The sequence below is a fragment of the Psittacula echo genome (assembly GCF_963264785.1).
Source record: "Psittacula echo genome assembly, chromosome: 5".
Classification (NCBI taxonomy): Eukaryota; Metazoa; Chordata; class Aves; order Psittaciformes; family Psittacidae; genus Psittacula; species Psittacula echo.
Genome location: NC_137739.1, coordinates 35,450,087 through 35,469,815, shown reverse-complemented (window position 1 = coordinate 35,469,815; position 19,729 = coordinate 35,450,087). Strand labels below are relative to the sequence as shown.

At 39.0% G+C, this 19,729-nt stretch overlaps 1 protein-coding gene across 1 annotated transcript in view; it reads left to right on the top strand.

Moving 5' to 3' along the window:
• Window positions 1-230: 230 nt before the first annotated feature.
• PTPN5 (protein tyrosine phosphatase non-receptor type 5) overlaps window positions 231-19,729 on the top strand; it is a gene marked incomplete at both ends in the record, with an annotated part of 33,077 nt that continues 13,578 nt past the window's right edge. Inside the window, 8 exons of the mRNA XM_080619133.1 lie at window positions 231-431; window positions 1,340-1,459; window positions 3,317-3,400; window positions 6,291-6,529; window positions 9,922-10,111; window positions 13,165-13,249; window positions 17,510-17,589; window positions 18,074-18,211. Of these exons, the coding sequence (XP_080475259.1) occupies window positions 231-431; window positions 1,340-1,459; window positions 3,317-3,400; window positions 6,291-6,529; window positions 9,922-10,111; window positions 13,165-13,249; window positions 17,510-17,589; window positions 18,074-18,211 (1,137 nt within the window). The remainder of the gene's footprint in view (window positions 432-1,339; window positions 1,460-3,316; window positions 3,401-6,290; window positions 6,530-9,921; window positions 10,112-13,164; window positions 13,250-17,509; window positions 17,590-18,073; window positions 18,212-19,729) is intronic.

Sequence of the window (19,729 nt, the reverse complement as noted above, 5' to 3'; positions counted from 1 at the left end):
AGCCCAGAATCTGCACCTCAGGAAAGAAAGGGAAAATAATTTATCCACCCACTCTCACTTTTTTCTGATGAAGGCAGGTGAATACAGCTGCACTAATAGAGTGTGACGCTCGCAATCCTGAGCCGTGCTTAGTGATGCAGAACTGAGAAGTAACCATCGTCTCTACGAAAACAATAGCCCTTGCAGCCTCCGCAGTGGCTGCAGGGTTACATGCTATTAATTCCCTGCACATGTCATTTTCACATGAAGGTCTTTCCAATCCAGCTGTTATGGAGTCAATGGATGAAGCTGAAGGACAACACGGGCAGCAGAACAGGAAGGAGCAGTACCTGAAAACCTCCCAGAAAACAGCACTACTTGGTTGGGCTGCATGGTGGAATGAATTAATGCCTGGAGACAGGATGTATCTGTTTGTCCTTTCACAGATACTGGTAAGGCAGCTTGTCATTGCTTTGAAATGCTAGGACCTTTCTCTTGAGTTTTGTTGGCTTGAGAGGTTTCCTCCTCATTCATTGTAAATGTAGCAATGGGCATAGCTGCAGTACTCTTCTTTCTGAAACCACCTTGCTTTGCAGGCAGTCCCTGTCTTTTCATGTGCCAGACTTCCATCCTGTTTGTTCCCTGCCTTTCTCTAAATGCCTTCTTTGCCAAATGAGACATCTCCCAACAAATCCATATTCTGTAGCTGAAAACGTATGGGGGTAAATAACTATCTTGTTAACAAGTTGGTTGGGACGTATATCCTTTAAAGTTGCAGTATGCTCTTTATGGTCAGGGTGCAGGTATACCTCTGTGCGAGGGTGATAAATATAGCATCATTGCTTTTGTAGTGGTGTGGTATGTGCAGCAACCTTAAGTGATTCAAATGAAATGTTTCAACGTGTGCATGTCTCTCTGTATATGCCTTTATAGGGATGCCTATGTGAACATGTCTATTTGTGAAGTTTGTGTAGATGAAATAGGCCTTATTAGTCTTCTAATAACATGCAAATTTCACTGAATTACCAGTTTTGATCTTAAAGTAGTAATGCTGAAAGATCAGAAGTCAGAGGAATCTGTTGCTTTTTCAATGTACAGGCTACCTTTTGCTGATGTAGATTAGAGTAAGCTTGCTTAACTCAATGATACACATCTAGTTAATGGTAGCTGAGCATTTAGCCTTCAGTCTTCTTATTCTTGTTAAGCTACAGCCTAGAAAATACCTGATGTCTTAAAGCAAAAGTAATTATCAACATGAAATCAATGAGAACTAAATTAGTTAATTATGCAGTCTTGAAATGAAAATGAATGTTTGTATAATGAGAGATGCTCATTATGTATTTTCTGATTGCTTGCACAGCTTCTCGGCACGATGCTGTGGTACAGCACTTATGGGACCATCCCAGCAGCTCAGAATGCATTTGACCTGCTGTCTTACTTGCTTACTCCATTTAAGCAGTTTTTGTCAGATCAAGGAGAGGTAAGACCCTGTACTCCTTTCTGGTTATATAGTTGATGTCAGTAGCCTGAGGTGGTGCTTCTAATATCTCTTCTTATTAAAAGTATAATACACATGTACTTCATATAATATAGTGATTGCGGCATTGTATGTGTGTCCTGAAATAGTGAAAAGAGTTTACTGAAAACAGATCCCTATTTTATCTTCAACATACAGGGCTGAATTTTTGGCTATGATGTCAGATCAGCACAGCAGGGTTTTTTTTTATAATGTGCAAATGATTGCAAATGAAACAAAGCAATAAGAAATCAGCCCACTAAGGTTTAGTCCACAGTAAAGGAGGAGCTGGAGGTTAATTTATTAGGATGGTTAGAAGCTTAGATTTTGGAGGAACAGATTAACCCACGTAAAGGGTGCAAATCAGAGGATACTCAGTCACAAAATTCTGGTTTTGTTGAGTATTTAGAGCGTATCTGTGTGCAGTAAAAGTATTTCAGGTATACTAGGTGTACAGATTCAATGCTATACAAAGCTACCCCAGTAAAACTGCCTGTCTTCTCACTATGACATAATGGCACATACCAGTATGATTCATCTGACAAATTAGTGGGGTAATTATACCCAGTGCAAATTTCTCTAGTGTGGACAGAACGTTAATTAAGTGGTGAGCAGCTGCTTTCAAAAATCAAGTAAAATGTATTTGCTATCAGAATGTTTGGATTCATTGTACATAATCTTTGTAGCAGAGGCTATGCAGTACAAATAGGAAATCTGACTCTTGTGGCTGAAGCACAATGGAGACTGTGTTCTGTGTTCTCTTTACCAATGTTTGAGCTGCGTGTCACCTGCTCTTTTGTTTATTTGAAAGAAGCACTTTTTCTTTGCCCTTCATCAGTTGGATTTATTATGCATAATCAGAGCTATTCATAGGGTATTGCCTCTATCTTATTTGTAGGGGGTCAATTATTTACAAATTGTTCCTTACAGAAAATCCCTGATATATAGGATTTTGACTTAAAATTAGTGCTCATTGTGATTCCTAGAATGCACCACAAGAACACTCCGAGTATGACTCTGTGCAGAAGTTCATGCATCTCTTTGAGAACTTCTTACAATAGCACTATTTATTGTGCAAAGTTAGGCTTAAAAACAGTAAAGAAAAAAAAAAGCCCCACATCAGTTCTGGAATTAAAATAAGCAAATGAAAGGTTTTAATTGTGAATTTCTCTTTAGCTAGCTGTACTAGTGGGTCAGAAACAGTAAAATTCCTTGCCCACTGAAGCCCGTTAGAATTGAGTTTTGCACCTACTACTGAGAAGAGGCTGGGCTCTGAATTACTTAAATATGCCTAAGACATCAGAGGGGATTTCACTGCCAGTGCTGTGAATGAACCTGATGGTATTTCACAGGATGTGCAGAAAACATGGGGAAGTCCCTTGTGGCTGGGTTTTATGTAAGGACCCACAAACACAGATACAGTGCTAAGCTGTGTTCAAAGCCCTTTGCCATAGTATAAAATCACACTGCCCATGGCAATGAAACATTGGTCCAGGCTGCAAATGGAATTGTGGATCTAGATGTCAGTTTTGGCAATGCATGAGGGTAGGAAGCAGGGTTCCTTCTTGCTTTCACAGTGAAATCTGGTTTTTAGACCTTCTGAAAAGCTGGGGCTTAGCAATGGTTTCAGTTTGTCTTTTCCAAAGCCTAGCATTTTTTTCTGATGGTGGTAGTGGCTTTTCCACAGACAAGTGTATGGTATGACTAAATCTGCATGGGAAATCCAAGGATGAATACACAGTTTGCCCAGAACATGCATGCAGATGCTATGCTGTGCCCCTAAATACTTTATGAATCATTGCCAATTCTGTTGTTTCACAGGGCCTGACAAGAATAGGGAGCATTGTGGTATCATACATCCTGCTGTCTTTAGCTTCTCTAGGACTGCTATTTGTAGGATCTCTGGTAAGTTATGATACTGTGCAAACTATGTTTATGGCCTTTCTCAGTGAGTTTTGATAAGATGTCTAATTTACCCGAAGTTGTTGAGGTTATGCCCAAGTTCATTGTAAGAGAACATTTTTTGGGGCTATTTCTGTATAATTATCTGCTTGCTTTTATGTAGAGGTATCAGAGCTACACTTATCCTTACTTAATTTCTTGATGAATTGGGGATTACACTGATGGGTTTTATGCATTCCATCCGCAGACAGGATAAGTAGAAAGGATATGGTCCAATAACAAGACCATCTAATATTGCTGCCTTATGAATTGCTGCGGAGCATCCATTGATTTACGTGGCAGAAAGAGCTGTTCCAGAGCACCAGTGTACTTGAGTGTAATGCCCTTGTAGATGTAGGCCATGAAAACAGATTTCTTTATTTTCCCTCTTCCTCTCATGGGCTTTAAACAATGTGCTGCCTAGAAGAGACCATAAAGGGGTATTTTACGTTGAGGATGCCTTTATATACTAGAAGGTATACCAGTTGATAAGCAGCTTATGCATTGTTTTTTATTCAGCAACTGTGGTACTAAAAGTAATGCTTTAGTAGTTCCCTGGGGAAGAAAAATGTGCCTGTTTATACAGGTGCTTTGTTGCTTCAGTGTAGAGCAGTAACTGTTAGTCCACATAAGAAGGCTGAGGAATGGTGGTCAAGTGGATTCTTAGAAGTAATACCAAGAGAACAGAGCCGTGCCTCATCTGTGCACTTGCTGAAGTCCAGCTCATTCTTGTATCAGGGAGTTTGCAACTCTAATACATGTAGAGCCAATTTTTCAGGAGAGCAGACCTCAGCTAATACTGGAAGCATTTGGCTGAGAATACCCAGGTTCCAGAATGCATTGGGAGACTAGGTTAGCAGTGAAAATAAATGATAGAGTGCTTGAGGCTTTTTGTGTTGTCGTCTGTTTTATGTCTCATGTAATGGTGCGTTAAGACCCAGGCAGCTGCAGAAAACCAGCATTGAGCTGTCCAGTCTTCCTGAATTAGATTTTCAGAGCTGACTATTTTTCCATTATTTAGTTTAACCCCTCTATGTTTAAGTATAACTTAATTTCTTCCAATGTCTTGGTCAGCTTCTTATTTACCACACACTTCTTACAACCTAAAGAAAAACTGCTTTGTTTTTAGGGTGAACTTTTTGTTCCTTTGGATTTACAGTATGTTTAATCACCAGCTCTAGAATCTGTGATACATAATTGGTACCTAGACCTTATATTTGACCCTCAACACAAGTGTTGATTTCAGTAACAACAGGACTCTCCAGCAGTACAAAGTAGTTGAGTGGCTATGTTACACTGTGAACTGTTCAGCTATTACAGCCTTGCAGTATTTGAGAGAACCAGGGCTGATACTGTGGGACTGTCAAGCTCTAGAATCTTTCTTGGGGAATGAAAACAGAATCAGATCTTCAAGCTTCTAGCTTGTCATCCAACAGGCTAGGCATGTAACACAAGACTCAGTTCAGACTTGATCCCAAATTTGTGTAAAATAAAAGTCTAATAATCATGTTCCTGTCTGCTTTTGTAATTACTGTGTACTCTGATTAACTGAAACAAAAAAAAAAAAAAAAAACAAAAAAAAAATTTTGTCTGAAGTAACTGTCAAATGAGTACTGCTGCTTTGTGAGAGTAAAATCAGCTAAAGCTGACTGTGGACAGAGATTAAAACCTACCTCACTTCCTTTCATTCTCTAGATCCAGAGAAATGAGAGTACATAAAGATGCACAGGCACAAGAAAAGTTGTTTAAAATCCTGTGCAAGCTAATGTGCTTTAGTAGCCTAGGAAGAGAAATTTGGCCTTTTTTTAAATGGCATGTTTTCCAAATTCAACTGCCTATTTCAAGCCAGATAAGAAAAGGACAGAAGATGCTTTGCTCTGGGGCAAAAAAAAGACCTGTTCCTAGTCTCAAAAGGATGCATGACAATACAATATAGTTCATATACCATTTAGCCTGTTCAGTACTGCTCTTAATTCAGTGCTAGAGCAATGAAGTTGGCCTAAAGTTCCAGATCCTGCAATTCAAAGGTAGGCTTGAAATTTTTAACTGAGGCCTGTGTGGAGGATTAAACAGTTTACTGATATAGTCTCCAAGTCAGTTGTCTGCCCCAGCATCCATGCAAACCAATGTGATGCAGTAACTTTTAGATTCATGACATTTCAACTTATAAATTTTAATATTACATTTATGTCCTAGGACTTCACAGGATTTTTTATTTAATGTCTATACCATGTTTAAATCATAATTATGTTACAAAATGGTCTTTGTCACTGGCCAAAAACTGATATGGGCGTTCTGAGTCTCAGAAATATATATCAAAATCAAGGCCTCTTAAAAAAAAAATGATTAGTTTATACATTAATTCAGGGTACAGTGCCAGATTATCGAAGACTTGCAGTTCAGGAAAACTGTGTTTATTTAACCCAGCTATATCTAAATTTTAGATGGAAAAATGACTAAGTCAGAAGAGGTTCTGTGATTTGTAAAATAGTATAGTAGAATGTTATTTTGTAAACAAGCCTAGGAAAGGTAAGAAACTGAACAAAAGGACAGGAATATCACGTTGGCTTGCATGTGATGGTCACAAGCACGTTCTGCTTCCACTGTATCCACAAGTTAAGCCTGGACAGCTCTGTGGAAACCTCTGTGGCTGAAAGCACGTTTGAATGGGTAGATGTGAATCCTTGTAACATGCACCACAAAGCTATTTAGCATGGAACATTCCTGTCCTCTTCAGTACTCTCCAGTTCTAATATGTAACAGTGAGCTGGGATGCTGCCCTAAAGACCCATCCTCTAGGCTTTGTGGAAGGGTGGCAACAAGCCAAAAGCTTTTTCAAATGTTTTTTCTCCAGTTTTGGCATCTAGTGAGAGCCCATCCAGACCCTGCTTTTCCACTACAAGAGGACAGACGCCAGTCTGTGAGCCGGCAGCCTTCATTCACGTACTCAGAGTGGACAGAGGATAAAAATGAGGACGACTTCCTAGATTTGGATCCTGTACCAGAGACTCCAGTCTTTGACTGCGTGATGGACATTAAAGTGGAGACAGATCCAGCTACTCTAACAGTTAAATCTGTGGGCTTGCAAGAAAGGTAGGGTAGATGTGACTAATAGGGGAAAGTCTGGTCCCAGATTTTGTAGATATAGGAGTTCTGTGCCTAGTAGGAAGCTTTATTGCCTTCACAAATGTTTTTACCTTTGTTTCCTGTCTTGTTTTCAGTCCAGTCATAAATACAAACATATTAGCCAAAATTTCAGTTTCTAAATACCTGTCCTTTGAAAATTCAGTTGTGTTTGATCAGTCTTTTGCCATTCCTAAAGATGGCAACTGCACAGCATGAAATCTACTATAGGGCACTGAAAACTTTTACTTCTGAAAGAGGTGGATCTTGTTTGGTTTTTTTATTTTCTGGCACTCATGTGGAAGGATCAGTCCTTTCTCCAAAAGCAAACTATAGGACAAGTGGTAATCTTCAGTAATTCTTATATAAATGGGTTAGTCCAAAAGTAAATTAATTCCTTTGAAATTAACACATAACAAATAAACTTTGGGGTGAGCTGATGTTCACTGCTTGAACCATCAGAGCAAAGGAGCTTCTCTGAGAGATTCATAGATGGAAAAAGGCAGTTATAAGATGATAAAAGGAAGATACTTTTCTGGTTTGTGTTCTTTCAGTTGTCTTGGTGAAATAGAACAAAGATCTTGATCATAGAAATCCTGTGAAGAAATTCTGCAAAGGTGATGATCTTATGAATAAGAACGAGGTTACTGAAGGGCCCAGCACAGCAAAGTATCACCTTTCTCTATTTCTAGATTTTCAAGCTAAATTGGAGTGCTAACCGTAGTTAATTCTCATATCTAAAACTTAAAGTGCAGAACTTAGATTTTTCGAAGTATGGTGCTGATTTTCCAAAGCTCCACATGACACAATAAGAAGGGAATGTATCAGAAGAGGCTTCTGTTTTGCACAGGGGTAGTAACCTCTGGGGCTTGTCCCTGAACCTCCTGCTGTCAGTGAGTAGCCATTTTTTCTTATTATGAGTAAATTGGGCTTGAAATGCATCAGTCGTTTGTGCTTTTCACTATCCCTGATTTCATTCCATCTCTCTCATTTTAAAGGTGCTGACATTTCTTTTCAGGTTACTGCTAGCCTATGGGAAAGATAATCACTATTTCAAGAAAGTTGGAGAGAATCAGTTGGGGAGTATCAGTTGGTTCAAGTAATCATAGAATCATAGAATGGTTTGTGTTGGAAAGGACCTTAAGATCATCTAGTTCCAACCCCCTGCCATGGACAGGGATGCCTCACGCTAGACCGTGTCGCCCAAGGCTCTGTCCACCCTGACCTTGAACACTGTCAGGGATGGAGCATTTACCACCTCTTTAGGCAACCCGTTCCAGTGCCTCACCACCCTCACAGTAAACAACTTCTTCCTTATATCTAACCTAAACTTCCTCTGTTTAAGTTTAAACGCTTTACCCCTTGTCCTATTGCTGCAGTCCCTGATGAAGAGTCCCTCTCCAACATAGACCCCCTTCAGACACTGTAAGGCTGCTATGAGGTCTCCATGGAGCCACCTTCTCTCCAGGTTGAACAGCCCCAACTTTCTCAGCCTGTCTTCATATAAGAGGTGCTCCAGCCCCCTGATCATGCTTGTGGCCCTCTTTTGAAGTTGCTCCAACACCTCCATGTCCTTCTTATGTTGATGACCCCAGGACTGTACACACTACTCCCAAGGGGGGTCTTACAAGAGCAGAGGAGCAGGATCACCTCCTTCAACCTGCTGGTCTCACTCCTTTTAGTGCAGCCCAGTATATTGTTGGGTTCTGATGAAATACAATTAAAAAAAACTGTTCAAGAAGTAGAGATGGGGAAAATAAAGAAAGAGAAAGCAATTGCTTGATGTTTTCACACTCAGTAGAATGTGTACACTTAGGATGTAAAATAAATTTGTTTTCAACATACACATATGCTTGAGAAGCCAGACATCATTTCAGGTTTGGGCTGTGCTCTGACAGATTTCATTTATACCACATATTGGTCATTCTTCCTTTGTTTAGTTTTGTATTGAATTATCTGCCTATCCCTTTTTTGCATCCATTCTTCCTCTCCATCTTGCTTCCCCGTCACTCTTTAACCATCTACGCTATTAGAAGAATTCAAACAGCAATTCTTAAGAAGAAACAATTTCATTTCCTCATGTGAAGAACTATTAATACTGTTAAATATGTAGCCTCTTCTACCTTAAAAGAACCAAAAACATTTGTTACCAAAGGCAGCTTTTTCTGGGGAGGAATGCAGGAGCTATTCAACAGCACACAGGGTCAAAGTCTCTTGAAAGGTATCACTAAAGATTCAGTGTCTACCACTAGTGATAACATTTCATGCAAAGTCACTTCCCCATGACTCTGAATAATAGCAGAAAGCTGGCTGCACATTATTTTGGAAAAGCTTCTGAAAAACTTCCAGAAAAGGACTGTGATCCCGGTGACAACTTCTACTGTCTTTTCTGTGAGCTGGTCATGCCTGCGTGTTTAATTGGTTTTTCAACAGCTCCTGCAAACACCTCCCAACTAGACTTTGCCAGTTCAGAGTCATCAAAAATAGATTTACTGTGTGGATGCATAGAATATTACACCTAGTAATCATCATGTTGCATGCTTTTATTGTTATCTTTAAGATATTTGGCATTTGACTCTTACCTTTGTCTGTGATACAAGATTGACGAAAGCTCAGAAATGCTTTAAAACTGCATTCAGTAAACAATGCAGGCATTTTGAATTTTTTGTTTTGACGTGTGGCTGACTTACAGTAAATCCACTAAAATTCTATGTTCTATATCATCACTGTTTATAATGTAACTGTTAAAATATTGGGACCTTCATTTTATCCTTCCCATGGTGTACTGTTGTGGAAAGAAAGTTTTTCAGGCAGAAAAAATATTTGCTGTAGTGATTGGCTTCTCATGTCTTTATTAATGTTGAACAGGTAGTGTTTATCCCAAGATCTTACCCCACTGATGTTTGTGCTACTAAAAAATAGTTACTCAGTGGGATCTGGCCTGACAAAAACTAAGACCAAGATTTTTATTTATGGTGTCTAAAATGTAAGTCCATCTTAAGGCATCCAAAAGTATGGTGTGATTGACACAAGTATGAAAACTTTCCTGCAGTTGTCTGCTCAGCACCTTTGACAAGCAAATCGCTTCTATTTAGGTGACAAAGTACATAGTTACCTCAGTACAGACAGTACTTTGAAAGTGTTGGCCTTCATATTCCAGTATACAAAATCAGCTTCTGGTTGTCTCTATTCAAGAAGCATCACCCATTTTTTCATAGTTAATGACCCAGTTGTACACAGCAGAATGAGCTGGGTGCTTTTCTAAAGCTGGTGTTTTTCCGTCATTGGAACTGTGTCCATTGCTGCCCATGATGGGTCAGGCTGTTCCATTGTAAGCAAACTTCAATCACTATGTTTTGCAGGAGAGGCTCAAATGTTTCACTCACACTGGATATGTGTACCCCAGGCTGTTCTGAGCAAGGTTTTGGCTATGTCATGTCACCACGGGAACAGTCAGCCCAGGAATACCTTCAGACGGCATCAAACATCCTTACTGAAGAGGAACTGCACAAGAAAGCACTGGATCCTTTCATACTCCAGGCAGAGTTCTTTGTGAGTATCTGACCTCTCTCTTCTAGGAGCATCAGAAAAATTGGTTATTGTTTCTCTTCTATGAAAGTTGCTATTATTTTCTGCAAATCTATAATTAGTACATGCAAACTTCACTTCGGTCAGCGAAGCATCTAAGCAAATTTGTCATCTCCTGAAATTGCAATGTCTGAAAGCTTTCAGTGATATTGTCTCTTGAAAACTAGAGGATTGGTTCTAGTAACCAAAAAAAACCTCTGTTTCCACAAATCTCTTTTTTCTGTCAGCATGCTACTTTTTAACAAAAACAAAACCAAACTTTTTCACTAGACTAAAGAAGAAAAACTAAGTTTTCTGTAGGCATAACAACTCTGTGTCTGGAGTTGCCCTAGGAGTAAAATTGGTTCAAGTGCATGCTGTTGAATGCTTGGCATGGACCTACTTTCTAAGCTTGAATGTTCTCCAATTGACCAAAGCAGAGGATGGCTATGTCATTCAGCAGGAGCTGTAGCAGGTATGTCTTACTGAGTTTTCTTCTGGACAGAAAGTATTTGCTAGTTGTAAGCTGTTCTCTCAGTTGCTTTTAGGGTTCTGAAGTATGTTTCCTTGGCGTACTGTATCAACTGTTGCTTTGGGAGAATGCTTCAACTAGTTTTGGAAAAAAATAAACATGTACAGACGAAGCAAGCAGTTGGAAATTGTATTTCTAAGTAGCTTAGGCTAAAGGCCAGATACAATTCAGTGTAGTGAGTACACTGACTTTTCAAATATTTGCATTATCTGAGTCTCTTCTCTAAGTGCCTGAGTGTCCCTGATAGGCATTGTCATATTTGTTATATCTAGCAAAAAAACCAAACAACAAAAAACCCCAAACAAACTACAAAGAAAATCCGACATGCAAAATGCTGCAGTGGGTCTAAATATGATGTCTGCTAGGCAGAACTGTAAATTCGTGCACAAGATGGGAAGTAACCAGGGTACAGTCTTTGCATGCTAGAGTATTTCAGGGCAGTTGAAAAAGTTAATGCTGCCAAGTCAAATACTCTCTTAAGCATGCAATCTCAGCAGAACAGGAGGAAGATGATGTTTTGCATCACAACAGCCCTTTCAGCCTGTCCTCTTTATGACCTGTATGGGCCTGAGAGGGTAGGAGTTTGCTTGCTGTCATCCCCTCTTGTGCAATTTCAGGGCTGTTGGTTGTTTTTTCTACTTTGCAAGCACAGGCAGAAATGAAATAGTCTGGACTTCCGTTTTAAAACAGATTTCCAGATATCTTTGGTCCTTAATTCACTTAGTGCTGTATAAGTTGGAAAAGAAGGCAGCTTTTGTGTAGGCAAACCCTGATTCTTTTGAAGTAAAGCATATATTGCTGTTGTAGGGAGGAAACATTTACTTGGTGAGTGTCTGAGCTGTCTGCTGAACAAGTTGACATACAGTTTCATTAGTCTCTGAGGTGCAGTATAGCTTTCTTTCAAGCAAAAAAAATAATGTCAGAAGTAGGAAAAAAAATATGCTTCATTTCTGTAAAAGATTTTTGAATTAGTTTTCCTGGCATTTAGAAAATCATTCAACAACCAAACTATCCCAAGGCATTTTCATTCTTTAATGAAAACTGAAAAAGCATAGATAAAAATGCTCTGTAATCAAAATGTCATTTCTGTAATTAAAAATTGCAAACTAGTTATTTTTTTTACACAACAGTTATCACCAGCTAGCTCTGCATCATGTATTTTCCTTTTGTCAAACCTAGTTGGTTTTCAAAGTCCTGATCCATGGTGAAGCAAGCAGCTCTGTTTCATTTTGCAAGAAAAGTCAGAGGGAACATCGCTTGCATGGCTAAGCCCTGAAATTCTTTCAAAATTTAGAGTTTTTGCTCAGGCAGACCTTCTGTTGATTTCACCAAGAATTTGCTTGAGAAGTGAATGACTAAGTCCCAAAAACAGACCATGGAACTTGGCTTAGAAAGAGTTTTGGGTGGCTAAATAACAAGTAACAATTGAGGAAAACTTTAAGGTTTCATTCCCATGCAGTTCTCCAAACTGATAGAAAACTTCTTGAACAAAATTATTTTACCATTCATCACCTCTGGTTAAGCCCATTTAGTGCTATGTAAGAGGCAGAATGCAGACAGTCAGTCTTCCGAAGTTCCAGAATTTAATATAGTTCATAGCTCTGCTCATGTTAATTTCTTCCCAGAGTGAGGCTTCTTTTACTAAACCCTGACTCCTGTTAGCAGTATTTCTGGTACTGGCCACTCAAATCCAGTATGCACCAGATGGGATGCTGTCAAGCTCCCATGAGCCTTTTCTCTGCTGAGCCTGGATAACACGTCCTGTCTCATCGCATGCCTGTTGACTCCAGTTGGTGGGATGTTCCTCTTTGTTCCTCCCTGGAAGTGGCATTGGCCACTTTCTTTCAGGAGATGAGTAATGGAGAATAAGAATCCTATCCATCTTTGTGCATTCTTTGCGTCAACAGTGTAGAAAGCAGGTAATCGCTGAGCACCTGTTTGATGTCCTTGCCCATGGAGCTTTAAAGTGTGCTGAACAAAAAGAGTGATGTTCCCTCTGCTCCACAGAGTCAGGCCAGTACACCAACCTGTCATAATGTGTGTCATAATTTGTTGCTGATGAAAGTCACTAGAAAATTACTTCCTTCCACCCTCAGAGAGGAAGGAGGAGTGTGAGTCAGAAAGGATGGTGTCTGAGGTCCATCACTTTTGGAGCAGAGTGTCTTGCGTACCACCTTTTGCTTAGTTCTGTGCCTACACTTGCAATACAGTCCTAATAATATTAGGAGCTAACATAACGCCGTCACATGTATTACTCAATGAATTAGTCACTCTGAGCGTGTTCATTTTAAGGATTTCAGAAAAGAAAGCCAGTGACAGTACAAGGAAACATCAATGGTATTTTGGTGGTAAATTGCTATAAGTATTGTACCATGTCAGTTGACTTCATCACTTTGCCTCCCTCACAGGCAGGACATAACGGGCTTGGGGTTTTTTTATTCCTCTTGTGAATCTAATAATACTACCTACTTTGTTTTGTGGTTTTGTTTCTTTCTTTTTTAAACAGGAAATTCCTATGAACTTTGTTGATCCAAAGGAATATGATATTCCAGGCTTAGTGCGTAAGAATCGCTACAAAACAATTCTTCCAAGTAAGTTTCTGCTTTTTAAGTCACTGAGGTAGGCTGGTTTATTCCACATGGTGAAGGGCCTTGTACTTCCCTTTCCAGAATGCATGACATATGCTGTTACTACAATGTATTGTCCAAAAGCCGTATTTATGAAGCACCAACATGGCTTCAAAGCATAAATCAAATTTCAAAAGAGGTGCAGAGCATAAAGAGCCTAATATTCACCGAACAGCAGCAGCACTTAAGTTTTAAGTCATTAGAATTGCATCATTTGATGCTGCTTAAAAATTCTACCCAAGAACTCAGTGTGTTTATTTAGATGTTAATTAGGGGGTTCTTTGATTAAACTCCTTTAGAAGGACTAAATTCTAGTGATGTTATTTTCCTGACTGATGTTATTCTTGGAATCATGCCTCAAATGCAGTCTGAGAATATTGGGAAACGATGGTCTGATGGCATTAAGATGATACAGAAAATCAAAATCTTTTTCTTTTCTCCTACACTATTTTTATTTGTAGACAAGAGTAAGAGTTTAGAGACTCATTTTGGTACAGATTTTTACAAGTGTCATAATTTCCCCTCTGTCATACTATATCACTTTTCAAAGTAACTTTAATCAGATGTCATGCTTTTAGCTCTAAATTTGCAAAGCCCGTAAGTTTCAGTGTCAAGTTAGCAAAGATAACTGCAGAGAAGTAAAAAATGTCTTCAGCTATAACTATAATTTCAGTCAATAAACCTAGGCTGGAAATGGCTCCAGAAGAGGTTTATTAATCTAGACTTACAACTGTGGCAGTTGCAGACAGTGATCCAATGTGCACAACTCTTCTGATGACTTCGTACTCCACTTTAGACCAGAAGTGCAAAAACATTCAACTGCATTTCACAATTGCTGTGCTAATGACTGAGGTGAATCATTCAAGTGTTAATTCACTGGTTTTGCTGTAATAGAAGGTTGTGAAAGTGTCTAGTGATTTCAGATGCCCAAACTGCGAGGTTTTAAAGCGATCTGTATATTCTGAATTTGATATCTGATGTGTCCTTTTAGAACTGGATCCATTTTATGTATCTCATATTGGATGTTTAAACTGAAAATGAGAATTTCTACTGTTTTGAACACCCAATTCCAGAGTTGCAAACAGATATGAACTGGTCCACACCATATGGACCACTACCATGTATTTTTAAGAATCATCACTTAGTGGATTAATTATTTGCTGCAAACTTCATCTTAGTCATATGGGTATCTGCTAGCAGCCATTGGTTTGTCACATTGACCTCTCCAGCAAACTAATTTCTACCCTAACATGCCTCCAAGGGTTAATAAGCCTATTCCAAGCTCATTTGATTTGGAGGCTAAGATGAAGGAGAGTCCAGTGCTTTTCAGGCTTTGATCCACTGACTTCTGCTTCTGAGCTGACCAAAGGTAGCCTGTGCTACCTTGAGTATCTGTCTACCTAGCATTCCTACAGGTTCCAGCTTTAGAAAGCAGTAATGACAGGAACTGCTGAACAAGCTGCAGTACAGCAGACTCAGACGACTCATTATCATAGGGAACAGCAAAAGCTTGATTATCAAACTAGAATCAAACCCAAAATTGGAATTTAAAAGTAACTAAAATTCCCTTACCAGCTGTATCACCAGAAGCAAACTAGGCAGTCATCATTAAAAGGTGAGCAGTCATGATAATATGATAATCAGTTACTTGCAACCCTAGAGTTGATTGTAGTAAGAGACATGATAATAGTCTGTAGTTCATCGCATTTGTATTTCTTTTGGAGAAGAAGAATTTACTACAATTTTGCTGTTAGTAGTAAAATGGCTTAGAAGATGGCTTTTTTATGGGAGAAGGGTGTTTCTGTGAAAATGCCAAGCTAAAGAAGTTGATTTGGATATTTCATAACTGCAAATTTGTTTGTAGGTAGTTCTCTTCTGAGGATGAGTCCTATGGCATTTTCTGGAAAATAACTTTTCTCTAAGATATTTGGAGGAGGCACTGTTTTAATATATAGAAAAGAAAGTTCTTGTTACAGAATTCTAGAGGTGGCAAGAACTTACTGTAATGTTGTATATCAATCTCATAGAATCCTGTTCTGAAGAGTAATGTCTAGACAAGCTTTTTAGATTTCTACATAGCTCTGTTGCTTCTGTACCATTTTAAGTTATACAAAACATTTCAGTTAAGTCTACTGAGTTCCTCTAAAATGTCAGACATAGTATAAACACAAAATGGCCATCAAAGAGGCTGTAGAAAAAATAGCTGACATGTCATTTGGTTTCTTAATGATACAGACTGTTACTGTTTTTTTAAAGGTGTGTTGTCATCTTGGACCTGGCCTGTGCACTGGTTTTGTTCTAGGATAAGTGTTTTCAGTAAGAGTAGGATCTTGTTTTGCTTAAATGCCTCTTTACTGAAAATTTGAAATTCATACTGCAAGCTCTTTCATTAAAAGTCTTACGAATTTTTTTAAGGGAGGAGTTATTCCTGTTCATATATTTCTAAGAGCAACTCAGCTTCAGCTACACTTTCTGCCAAACAGTGTATGTTCTTGTATCGACAGTGTGTTAATAGGCCTGTCTTACATGAAATAAGATTGAAACTGTTCACTAATGTACTACCACAGCAAATGTGTATACTACCTTAACAGAAAAGTCACAAGCCAAGTATTATAATTTAAAATAAAAGTGTATTCTGAATAATGTTTTAATATTTGTCGATACAGCAATAGAACAGTCCACAGTGAAAGGTAACTGAAATTCTAATGCAGTTGAAGAATACTAAAAGAAGCCTGTGCTTAAAAGTCAGTGGCACCCATTGATAGAGTTTTTTCTGCTTTATGTCTCCCTAAAGACCCATGAAGAGATGGACAAAGTAGGATTATTTCAATTACTAGTAGGGCAAAATAATGGAATTTTTACTCAAACTGCAGCAGACTCCATGGATGGATGACTGCATAAAAGCCAGGCAAAGGAACTTCATGCAAGGGGTCTAACTACTCTGTCCAGTGACATTTGAATAAACATCTGGCAACCAATATCATTCATCTTTTTAATGGTGTGACATGTTGCAGGCTATCAGAATCACTGATTAAAAAGAAGATTTTTATCTCTTGTCTCACCGTCTCCCCAGCACTAGTGGTGTGAGCAAAGTTGAGCGGGAGGAAACTGTATTAGAGAGGAACTTGCTCGTTTCAGTACTCCTGTACTATAAAACAGTATCTTTGTTAATTTCTTTACTTTGCAGATTGTGATTATATTATCACATAATAGATAACATGAAGCTGCTCTTAGGACAGCGTTTCATGCTGAGTCTGGTTTTGTAGTACTGTAGAAGTTACTGTGTGCTTAGACATCAGTGTGATTACACTGGGTAAAGTGCAATTTTTTGCATATGTTTTGTTTTGTTCTGGTTTATAAGCATGCTGGATATTTTTTACGAAGAAGTCATCTGTGGTTTGTTTTTAATAATCTCCTGATGATGTATACTGTTGCTGTTTGCTGAGGCCTCTGTCAGGAGAATATTTCTTGTCAATGATAACAAACTGTAGTAGTGGTGGAAGTGGATGAATGTGGGCCTGTGTCAGCTCGATTAAAATCAGTGGAACAGCTCCCATTGACTTCAGTAGGAATTGGACTGAACTTCACAGGTGGAATAATGTTTTCATTTGTTGTGTTATTCAAACAAGAATAATGCTTCATAAACAGCCCCAATGCAGGAAACTCAAGTACTGAAGAGACTTACAAAAAGTACAAGAGACTGTTAATGTTCTTTAATTTCTCTTTAACCATTAGCATTTATTAATAGCACATCTCGGAGTTTAGTTCACTGAAAGATGAAACAGGGAAAGAGTTACTGTCATTTGGCCTGCCTGTGTGCAAGAAATGCATATTTATGGTTTGGGAAAAAAGCTGCTTGTTGGCATTTCACAAACTATATTCTAATGTCTTACAAGTCAGAATGAATCCGTTGACCTAACAAAATGAGAAATAATTTTCTGGAGCAGAAAATTGCTTTTCTAGATTCACTCTGGCACACTGACTTTGCAACAGGAGCAATTAAGCAGGCTTCAGAGAGTGGATATCAGAAGCAGCCAAATTACCCCAACTGTCCTTTCCCTTTTTTATGGTAACGTTTAACATGGGAACTCTCCAAGGCCACTTGCATCTGTTGTGATGGCCATGAATACATGTAAATGTCTTGCTGTACAAAATAATCTTGTGCATCTCTTTCTCTCCTCTGAGCAACTAATGAACTATTACTTATCTCTTTACCCCTTTCAGATCCTCACAGCAGAGTGTGCCTTACCTCAGCTGATCAGGATGACCCCCTCAGCTCTTACATCAATGCTAACTACATCAGGGTAAGAGCTCAGTAGTCTATTATGTCTGCCTAGCCTTTATCAGCCACTGTTTATGTTAACACAATTGCAACAACCACTGGCTTTTAAAGTCATCCTATTGCAGGAGAGAGATTGCTCTTCTCTCCTGCTTACATTAACTGAAAACCAAATCTCAAAGTGCAACTGTACAGGTTCAGACCAGACAAAACCACACTTTTGCACTTCTTGATTCAAATTGCTCGTCAGCTGGCCTGACCAAGGCCAAGTCTGAATAAGGCTCTTGACCTAGCCAGCATCATGTGGGCTGTTGGACACTCATTGCTGGAGTTATGTGAGTCCATCTTGTGCCTTTGCTCCATGTACACATGTGCAGGAGAGAGAGAGGGGAAGAACTGATGCCATGAAGTCCATTTCACCCAGTGGTAGCTCTCTGTTTAAAGACTGAACCTTCGTGGTTGCGGTGTACTTGCCTGTTAAAATTGATTTTGTGTTGTTTTGTTGGCAGGGCTATGGAGGAGAGGAAAAGGTATATATTGCTACTCAGGGACCGATAGTTAATACTGTCAGTGATTTCTGGAGAATGGTGTGGCAGGAACGTTCTCCCATCATTGTCATGATTACCAATATAGAAGAGATGAATGAGGTAATGGTATTACATATAGTCTGTATTTTTATCTGTGCTCTAGCAGATATTTTTGGCATAGATGCAAGACAGCGAACACAAGTTAGTTCAGTGGCCTGAGCAATCAGAGCTAGATTAAATTCTTCAGGACCAGAGAAGACATGGGCTTCTCTTCTAGTTCAGTTTGTCTTGTTTTGTTGTCTGACTTAGCCTACTGCTGGTTTTGCCATTTTTCCTCTCCCAGCTGACCTAAAACCTCTCCAAACCCAGCTCTATTTGCAGACACTCCTTCAAGTTCTCCCTAAAGGTATCAAAAACAATAGTACCCCATAACTACTAAGGTTGACAATCTTTAATTAACAAGATTGGTGCAGCTTTATCTTGCATTTATTATGATTCAGTGTTTATATCCACATTTCAGTAAGACTGTCCCTGACTTGTGAAAGATGTTTGTTACGATAATCAGCAACTAGAGCTGACTTGGGTATGGAGGACCTTTTCCTGAATGTGTCTAGAAAATGCTTTTGAAATATGGAAATTAAGATGCTGACAATGTCTATGCACCACCTACTTCCTGAATGTAAACTGTCATGGTGTTTCTGCTAATCCACCTAACGTGATCCTTGTTTGCAGTTTAAAATACCACTGCCCTCCAGCTGTTCATTACTTACCTGCTGAATTATTTGCCTCATAGCAGATTTGCAAGAACCATGTGCCTGGGCTTCAGCTCACAGACAGGTAGCTGAGCTTACATCTGCTTTTATTGGCAGTGTAGGATGTGAGAAAGTGGTCTGGGCATGTGTTGGGTTCTGCATCTCCCTTACCACTGAGCAAGGTGTACTGGAGAGATCCACAGAGTGTTTCTTAAGCTGCAGCAGCAGCATTTGTCAAAGCTTTTCCCTGAGAACCCGTTAGTAATTTGGGTGAGAGAGTTTCCTTTGGAGAATAGACTTTGGACACTTAAAAGCCCAAGAATATGAGCATACCTCCATTATACACACAGAATTATAATGGCTTAACTGTTAGCTGGAAGCTTAGTGCTCATAATTATGCATGTGCATAAACCTTTAGCTTTCCCCAGTTATGAAGTAAATACATTTAATCTTGAGCTTTAGTGGAAAAAAGACATGAACATGACAGACACAGAATTATTGTGCTTTGCAAGTTAAAAATTGTCCATTGTTACAGCTGCCTGATTGGACACATACTGTCAAGGCATTGCTGATGCAAAATACAGCATGTTGCTGATATAAATATTTTGTTTGCACTAACATTTTAAACTCATGTCTGCCTCTATCTGAGAGGCAGCACTGAAGTAATAACTTGTTCATTGATCAGAGTTGCCAGTTTGTGGCAAGTAAGATGCTAAAATATTGTGGCACAGTGTACCAGAATAGTTTAAAGACTTAGAGGTTTAAAGACGATAATGCAGAGGAAATATTGGTCCTGAATAACATATCTGCTGATAAGTTCTTCCACTGTAGTCTTTGTAGCAAGGTTGAATAACAGCAATGTAAAATAACCTTTATATCTGAATTT